The 10,000-nt window shown below is 42.0% G+C and overlaps 1 protein-coding gene across 6 annotated transcripts in view; it reads right to left on the bottom strand.

Moving 5' to 3' along the window:
* cntln (centlein, centrosomal protein) overlaps nt 1–10,000 on the bottom strand; it is a 123,812-nt gene that overhangs the window by 106,481 nt on the left and 7,331 nt on the right. For all 6 annotated transcript variants that reach the window (XM_083538907.1, XM_083538906.1, XM_083538904.1 and 3 more), the window contains one exon: nt 1,624–1,708. In XM_083538907.1, coding sequence (XP_083395033.1) covers nt 1,624–1,708 — 85 coding nt within the window. The remainder of the gene's footprint in view (nt 1–1,623; nt 1,709–10,000) is intronic.

Below are 10,000 nucleotides of genomic sequence, written 5' to 3'. Positions count from 1 at the left end.
TCATGGAGGGGTCTGAAATTGTCATCGTAGGTGCATGTCCACTGTGAGAGACATAATCTAAAAAAAAAAAATCCAGAAATCACAATATATGATTTTTAAACTATTTATTTGTATGATACAGCTGCAAATAAGTATTTGAACACCTGTCTATCAGCTAGAATTCTGACCCTCAAAGACCTGTTAGTCTGCCTTTAAAATGTCCACCTTCACTACATTTATTATCCTAAATTAGATGCACCTGTTTGAGGTCGTTAGCTGCATAAAGACACCTGTCCACCCCATACAATCAGTAAGAATCCAACTACTAACATGGCCAAGACCAAAGAGCTGTCCAAAGACACTAGAGACAAAATTGTACACCTCCACAAGGCTGGAAAGGGCTACGGGGAAATTGCCAAGCAGCTTGGTGAAAAAAGGTCCACTGTTGGAGCAATCATTAGAAAATGGAAGAAGCTAAACATGACTGTCAATCTCCCTCGGACTGGGGCTCCATGCAAGATCTCACCTCGTGGGGTCTCAATGATCCTAAGGAAGGTGAGAAATCAGCCCAGAACTACACGGGAGGAGCTGGTCAATGACCTGAAAAGAGCTGGGACCACCGTTTCCAAGGTTACTGTTGGTAATACACTAAGACGTCATGGTTTGAAATCATGCATGGCACGGAAGGTTCCCCTGCTTAAACCAGCACATGTCCAGGCATGTCTTAAGTTTGCCAATGACCATTTGGATGATCCAGAGGAGTCATGGGAGAAAGTCATGTGGTCAGATGAGACCAAATAGAACTTTTGGGTCATAATTCCACTAAACGTGTTTGGAGGAAGAAGAATGATGAGTACCATCCCAAGAACACCATCCCTACTGTGAAGCATGGGGGTGGTAGCATCATGCTTTGGGAGTGTATTTCTGCACATGGGACAGGGCGACTGCACTGTATTAAGGAGAGGATGACCGGGGCCATGTATTGCGAGATTTTGGGGAACAACCTCCTTCCCTCAGTTAGAGCATTGAAGATGGGTCGAGGCTGGGTCTTCCAACATGACAATGACCCGAAGCACACAGTCAGGATAACCAAGGAGTGGCTCTGTAAGAAGCATATCAAGGTTCTGGCGTGGCCTAGCCAGTCTCCAGACCTAAACCCAATAGAGAATCTTTGGAGGGAGCTCAAACTCCGTGTTTCTCAGTGACAGGCCAGAAACCTGACTGATCTAGAGAAGATCTGTGTGGAGGAGTGGGCCAAAATCCCTCCTGCAGTGTGTGCAAACCTGGTGAAAAACTACAGGAAACATTTGACCTCTGTAATTGCAAACACAGGCTCCTGTACCAAATATTAACATTGACTTTCTCAGGTGTTCAAATACTTATTTGCAGCTGTATCATACAAATAAATAGTTAAAAAATCATACATTGTGATTTCTGGATTTTTTTTTAGATTATGTCTCTCACAGTGGACATGCACCTACGATGACAATTTCAGACCCCTCCATGATTTCTAAGTGGGAGAACTTGCAAAATAGCAGCGTGTTCAAATACTTATTTTCCTCACTGTACATATACATACACACACACACACACACAGACACACACACACACACAGACACACACAACGAATAAGTGATTTATTACCTTCTCCAGCTCCTGGATCTTGTGGTCTTTCACCTGCAGGATTTCCAAAACTTTACGGTCTTTAGCTTCTGCTTTCTGTTTCTCACTGACATGAGAGAGAGAAAGAGAGAGAGAGAGAGAGAGAGAGAGAGAGAGAGAGAGAGAGAGAGAGAGAGAGTCAAAGATACAATCAGAGAGATACAGCGAGATACAGTCAGAGAAATACAGAGATGCAGTCAGAGATACATTCAGAAAGATACAGAGATACAGCGAGATACAGTCAGAGATACAGTCAGAGAAATACAGAGATGCAGTCAGAAAGATACAGAGATACAGCGAGATACAGTCAGAGATACAGTCAGAGAAATACAGAGATGCAGTCAGAAAGATACAGAGATACAGCGAGATACAGTCAGAGATACAGTCAGAGAAATACAGAGATGCAGTCAGAAAGATACAGAGATACAGCGAGATACAGTCAGAGAGATAGAGTCAGAGAGATACAGAGAGATACAGTCGGAGAGAAATACAGAGATGCAGTCAGAAAGATACAGAGATACAGCGAGATACAGTCAGAGAGATAGAGTCAGAGAGATACAGAGAGATACAGTCGGAGAGAAATACAGAGATGCAGTCAGAGATACAGAGAGATACAATCAAAGATACAGAGAGATACAGTCAGAGATACAGTGATACAGTCAGAGAGAAATACAGAGAGATACAATCAAAGATACAGAGAGATACAGTCAGAGAAAGACACCGTTAGAAAGACGTGGAAAGAGAGAGAGAGTCAGAGAGACAGATAGAGAAATAGATAAGGGCAGACAGAGAGAAAGAGACAGAGTAAATCATTCTGATCTTGATCACATGATTAAAAAGGTGAGATGATGTAGTATAAGACAATACACGTGACTACCTGCAGCACACTGTGTACATAAATCTGTACAAGTGAATGCACTTAACCTTCACCAACAGATCACTAACTGAGACATGTGCAGAAGTTCAGGATGTGCAGGATCACAGCTAATAAACCGTGTTCTTAATAAAAATTCACCCTCTCCTCCTTGCAGAACATTCTTCCTCCTGAGATATCCTCGAGCCGATCTGCATGCACGGCACGTTTCAGAATCGACCCGGTGCTCATGAAGTCAGGAAAGGGTGAAGGCCATCTCAAAAGCACCATCTTCTCATTTTTCCACATTCAGGCTCTTTTTGGAAGAAGGTTGTTTTACATTTGATTCCTGAATTAACTGGAATCCAGTTTTTGAACATCCTATTCCACATTTATCCCCCATTTGCTGTTATTAAAATCTCCACTCTTCAGGGAAGATGTTCCACTAGATTTTGTGGAGATTCATTCAGCCACAATGGTGTTAGAAAAGTCAGGTACTGATGTAGGTGAGATGAGGAATCCTGGTGTGCAGTCAGTGTTCACATTCATCTCAATAAGGTAAGAGCTCTGCAGCAGAAGGTCTTCCAATCCAACCCATGAAGAGAAGATCCTCATGGTGAAGAAACACAGTGTACCTTATACATATCTGCAACCAAAAAGCTCTATTGTTACTTCATCTATTTTGTCTCAGATCCTTCAGATGCTTGTGATGAGGTAAAGGTGATAATGACTCTCAGAGATCACAATCATGTTTCAGGTGAACCTTCACGCACGTCCTTAGTGTGACATAAATGCCTCGCTTCACCTTTCAGCACATCACGCTGATCTTCCAGATCTTTCCTTGTTCCTCTCCAGTAGGAACTGCACCCTGGGAATGCTTTCATTTTGTTTAATGTCCTTTCTTTTATTCATAATCATCAATTAGCTCCATTTTGGAAAGCTCACTCAGCTGTTTGGAGGAGCTCGAGGTCTGAAGAGAGTGTTGATTATTTCTTATGCGCTGGAATCGTTATTCCTGATGACGGTTCTCGACCCGAGGAACGTCGGTTAAAGCTTAACGAGTTCATTAAGATCAGAGTTTAAACAACTGGAAGAGTTTACACGCATTTCTGCACAACTGCATATGGATCCAGTGACATGTTTACCTGTGTGAACAACTTGAAAACTTTACAGTAAACTTGAGCAATTAGGGCAGCTGTGTGTGTGTGTGTGTGTGTGTGTGTGTGTGTGTCTGATCTCTGGCCTTCAAGGCTCTCTCTCCCTTTCTTTCTCTCTCTCTATCTGTCTCTCTTTCATGATGCAACGGGATTATTGTGCTTGGAGATGAAACGCGGGGCGTTATGATGGGAATACCGGTGCTGTATATGAGGGAATAAAACACTCGGCGTGGGCTTTGAGCGCGGCGGCGCGTCCCCCGAGCGGGTCGAAGCGCTCGTCTCCAGGTATTAGTAATTATCCTGACATCAAAAACACACACAATCCAGAGAGAGATGGAGGAGAGAAGAGCGGCAGGAGGTCAGCAGGGACGGATCACACTTCCCCTGACGGATCTCTCTTTTATTCACTCTTTCTTTCTTTCTCTCTCTCTTGTTCCCTCGCTCTTCCCTGAAGGCCCTCGCTACATCGCTGATGTTTAAGCGCGTTCCCAACAGCCGGCCGGCCCCTACAAGGCTGAGCACGTATCCCAGAAGGCCATGCGCTCGACAGGAGTGAGGGCGGATATCACCACATCCACGCCCCTCGTGTTCTCTGTCTCAAGTGGAACCTCACCAGTTCTCTGAGGACCAGCGTACACAGTATGGAGGGAAAATTACAAGACTTACACACACACACACACACACACACACACACACACACAGTATGGAGGGAGAATTACATGATTCTTCATACAAACACACACAATATGGAGGAGAATTAAATGACCTTTTCTCCTCCATTGCATCAAATTCCTCTTGTGTTTTGAGATGTTTATCAAAATCACTGTATTCACCATATAAGTTCCACCACAAGCGAAACTCCTCCACAGCCAATCACAATCCACCATTCACACCTGAACTTCCAGCTGATCACAATCCACTTTTCACACCTGAACTTCCAGCCAATCACAATCCACTTTTCACACCTGAACTTCCAGCCAATCACAATCCACTATTCACACCGGAACACCTTCCAGCCAATCACAATCCACTATTCACACCGGAACACCTTCCAGCCAATCACAATCCACTATTCACACCGGAACACCTTCCAGCCAATCACAATCCACCATTCACACCTGAACTTCCAGCTGATCACAATCCACTTTTCACACCTGAACTTCCAGCCAATCACAATCCACTTTTCACACCTGAACTTCCAGCCAATCACAATCCACTATTCACACCGGAACACCTTCCAGCCAATCACAATCCACTATTTACACCTGAACTTCCAGCCAATCACAATCCACTATTCACACCGGAACACCTTCCAGCCAATCACAATCCACTATTCACACCGGAACACCTTCCAGCCAATCACAATCCACTATTCACACCTGAACACCTTCCAGCCAATCACAATCCACTATTCACACCTGAACCCCCTTTCAGCCAATCACAATCCACTATTCACACCTGAACTTCCAGCCAATCACAATCCACTATTTACACCTGAACACCTTCCAGCCAATCACAATCCACTATTCACACCTGAACCCCCTTTCAGCCAATCACAATCCACTATTTACACCTGAACACCTTCCAGCCAATCACAATCCACTATTCACACCTGAACTCCTTCCAGCCAATCACAATCCACTATTCACACCTGAACCCCCTTTCAGCCAATCACAATCCAGTATTTACACCTGAACACCTTCCAGCCAATCACAATCCACTATACACACCTGAACTTCCAGCCAATCACAATCCACTATTCACACCTGAACTTCCAGCCAATTACAATCCACTATTTACACCTGAACACCTTCCAGCCAATCACAATCCACTATTCACACCTGAACCCCCTTTCAGCCAATCACAATCCACTATTCACACCTGAACACCTTCCAGCCAATCACAATCCACTATTCCACACCTGAACTTCCAGCCAATCACAATCCACTATACACACCTGAACTTCCAGCCAATCACAATCCACTATTCACACCTGAACTTCCAGCCAATCACAATCAACTATTCACACCTGAACTTCCAGCCAATTACAATCCACTATTCACACCTGAACTCCTTCCAGCCAATCACAATCCACTATTCACACCTGAACACCTTCCAGCCAATCACAATCCACTATTCACACCTGAACACCTTCCAGCCAATCACAATCCACTATTCACACCTGAACACCTTCCAGCCAATCACAATCCACTATTCACACCTGAACTCCTTCCAGCCAATCGCAATCCACTATTCACACCTGAACTCCTTCCAGCCAATCACAATCCACTATTCACACCTGAACACCTTCCAGCCAATCACAATCCACTATTCACACCTGAACACCTTCCAGCCAATCACAATCCACTATTCACACCTGAACACCTTCCAGCCAATCACAATCCACTATTCACACCTGAACTCCTTCCAGCCAATCACAGTCCACTATTCACACCTGAACGTCCAGCAGATAAATTTAAAGTGACAGTGGTGAACCTCTGGACAGAAGCTGATCAGGAGTGTTGAGCTCCAGTGGAGGAGTAATGAATGATCACTAGCTACGTTCACACGTCCATTTTGTCATTCCGTTTAAAAGATTAGAGACTCGAGATCAGATAGACTTTGTGACATCTATTATTTTTACATCTATTTTTATGTAAATTGTGTCTCTTAATCAAACTGCAGCATAAATTTGTAGGGATACTACTGCTGGAAGGTGTGAGGGAAAGACAGGTGAAGAAAGCTGAGCTTTTCGGTGGCTGTGCATCATTGAGGAGCATCCGAATCCCATCACTCCATCCTCCAAAAAGGAGCAGCAGCAAGTGGATGAAGGTCTGTAGTAAAGACTAGTGGACGGGTGGAGGGATTTATGGTCCCAGAAGGAGAGACTCAGAAATCCAGTTCTCCTAATTACGTGCATCGCGCTTGTTTTATACAAACTGGGAAGCTGTGTGGAAAACCGTGTTGTGGTGAATAAGAGCGGAGATTTTCCCGTATATCTTCTGCAAGGGAATGATGAATACGATACGAGATCTGATACTGATGCCAGGTGAACAGGAGGCACCTGAAATCACACGGAGATTTGAGCAAGCGCATTTTGTCTCTCTAATACTGGATCTTATGATCGCCACTAATCAGTTGAACACGTTTACATGGCAGAATTTTTATTTTGTTCGGTTTATGGAAAGGTTTATTCCACTTCTCTGAAACACATTTCAATTTCATTAGATTTCTACATTTTTATTCCGACTGAGGTGTTTATATGGAGCATTTTCATTTGGATTCTTTAAACCGATTACATGCTCCATGTAAACGTCTCCTGGACCTGGTATAACCTGCCTTCTGCATTTATTACCATACAACTCAGAGATTTACAGTTATACGACTTATATATATCTCTCTCATGGTATCCGGTATTGCGTTGTGATATTTTTGTAAAAATCGTTCATCCTTCATTTACAGGACGAGTTTCTAATTATAAAATAAATAAATAGATATTTATAGAACTTTTACATATAATGCCTCAAAAAACAACTTATGAGCTTCTTTACATACAAAAATAAATCAAATATAATAAATATATTTAAGTAATAAAATATAGTAAAATAACACAAAAATGTGAACAATAAACCAATATAATGATCAACTGAAGTAAATATTATAGAAAACGTTTATAAAAGCACTGGTGTAGTCGTTTTAGTTTTTTCACGCTGATGTACATTTTTTTTCTCTCTTCACAAATTGAAGCGTTTGATTAGGGCATACGGACGTAGAACACGGCGAGGATTTGGCGTGTGGATAAACGCACGCTTCACGAGCACGGTCTCTCTGCGGCGGGCTTTGCGTAGATCCGATGACGGACGCTCGGAGGATCGCCGTTAATCTCGGGACGTATTCCTCCGTCGATTGGGCGTCTTAAAGCACAGCGTGTGAAGAACGTGAGGAGTCGGTCACGTATGAAACGAGGCTCTTTAGCGCAGCGTTCCCATGCCGCTGGCTCGCTAGTACACCGCGAGGTCCCTCGTCGGGTTCATCTCAGCCGCACCGGAATCTGCTGTTTATCCCTTAAAGAAGAGCACTCGGCTGAGCTTTCCCTTTCTTTCTGTTCTTTTCTTCTGCGGGACGTGAAGTGATAGAGGGAGAGTTTTCATTAGAGAGAAGTTCTGCCTCCAGAGGAGAAGCCTGTGAATCCGACGAGGATGAGGGCGGATTAGAGCCGCTTCGGATCTCCGCACTTTGACGCCTTTATAACCTCAGAAATATAATCAGGAGAAAAAAATACCAGATCTCCAGATGGAACAGTGTGTTCTGCAGAGACTCGGCCTCCAAAACGCTGAGATGATTCCAGATCCAGAACCTCCAGGGCTTTAATATCGCTTAAGAACCTCTGTTCTGTGTTTCACAATTATTTATAAACAACAAAAAAGGGTTTCTTTAGATAATGAAGGAGTTCTAGATCACCATGGCCAATAGATCAGATAAAACTTGGAATTTTTTATTTTACAGACATCTTACTGATAAATCTTTCTGTTTGGCCGATATTTTCCTAAATGGATTATGGCTCCATATCGCGCATTAGCACTTTGTTTTTAAGACGTGAATTCAGTTTCTCACAGACAGTAGAATGACTAATCACCATTCACTTTCTAATATGATGCGAGTATGTTGTGTCACATGATAAAACTCTGGTGATACATAAATTCAAACAAAAATGAAAACGTTTTACTAACAAATAATAACAAATCCCACGACTGGCTCTTTCTCAGATATAAACTTCTTCTCCGTTACTTTTTAACAAAACTGTTCCAGCGGACTCTAAAAGCCTGCGTGCTCCAGAGTTGAAGCTCAGTCACGTGAACTGTACAGAAATGTTTAAATTCAGAAATATCTGCTGTATTTAAATGTCCATGATGGATGAAGTACACAAACCATGTATTTGAGTAAAAGTAGATCCACTCTGTAAAATATCACTCCAGTAAAAGTCAAAAACATTTTTGCCTTCAAATGTGAAAAAACTAATTTACACAATTTCGATATCTTTGGAAAGAAGACACTTTGAGTTTTCAAAGTCAATATTGCTCAAGAAAATATATTATAGATGCTGAAGAACCATGAATATAAATATTTCCTTCATATGTAAATACATGAAATCAGTCCTGGAAAAATCCAGAAAAATACTGAATTGAAAGCCACATGTCTCATAAGATAATATTTAAAATTTCATTAAGATTTGCATGAAAACTGAGATTCCTACAAACATTTATCTGAGACAATGTCTGATCCCTTTCTCCCTCCCCCTGTATGAGACACACCTGCTAAACTCAAGTGTTCATTCAGACTCGATTCATTTAGCTATTGATATTGATGACCAGGTAGCAGACAAGCTCTTGTTTTACAGTCATGACCATTCATAATGATGTGCAGCCATTTCACTCTCAACACACACACACACACACACACACACACACACACACACACACACACACACTTTTCAAACATTTCTCTTCTAAAAACATGGGCAATAAAACCAATTAAATGGTATAAAACTATAAAGGAGATTTATTGTAACTTACAGATGTAAAATCGCTTCTCCATGCAGAACTCCAAGTCTCTGTTGTTACTCCGCCCACAAGAATATTTCTCACATCACTGCTTTGTGAAAATCTCCCATAAAACAACTTTTTTGACTGACCATATTATTTTGTAAACAAAGTCCAGTTATAAACAGCTGTTTGTGTTGACCTGAGAGCTGCATCACTTCCTGGTTCCTCACACCATGTGCTGCTTCGACCAGTAGGAGTACATAAAGAGTAATAAAACTAAGACTCACTCACGTAGAGAATAAAATCCTCCCATATATCGTTAGAATCCTGCACTCATTAGCTACATTTTCCATCAGTCATTTTGTTTCTATAATGTTACTGTCTGGAAATAAAAGGTTTGAAATGAGAGGTGGTGCAGAATAAAAACATCACGGCACCTGCCTATAGAGTGGAGACTCAAGACCACGATTCCGTCTCTTTTACTGATTTAACACTATATTCTCAGTTGTTTTGTAACTATATATATATATATACAGTGAGGAAAATAAGTATTTGGACACGCTGCTATTTTGCAAGTTCTCCCACTTAGAAATCATGGAGGGGTCTGAAATTGTCATCGTAGGTGCATGTCCACTGTGAGAGACATAATCTAAAAAAAAATCCAGAAACCACAATATATGATATTTAAACTATTTATTTGTATGATACAGCTGCAAATAAGTATTTGAACACCTGTCTATCAGCTAGAATTCTGACCCTCAAAGACCTGTTAGTCTGCCTTTAAAATCTCCACCTCCACTACATTT

The sequence above is a fragment of the Silurus aristotelis genome (assembly GCF_946808225.1).
Source record: "Silurus aristotelis genome assembly, chromosome: 4".
Classification (NCBI taxonomy): Eukaryota; Metazoa; Chordata; class Actinopteri; order Siluriformes; family Siluridae; genus Silurus; species Silurus aristotelis.
The sequence above is the reverse complement of the archived record's forward strand: the minus strand, read 5'-3'. Positions and strand labels throughout refer to the sequence as shown.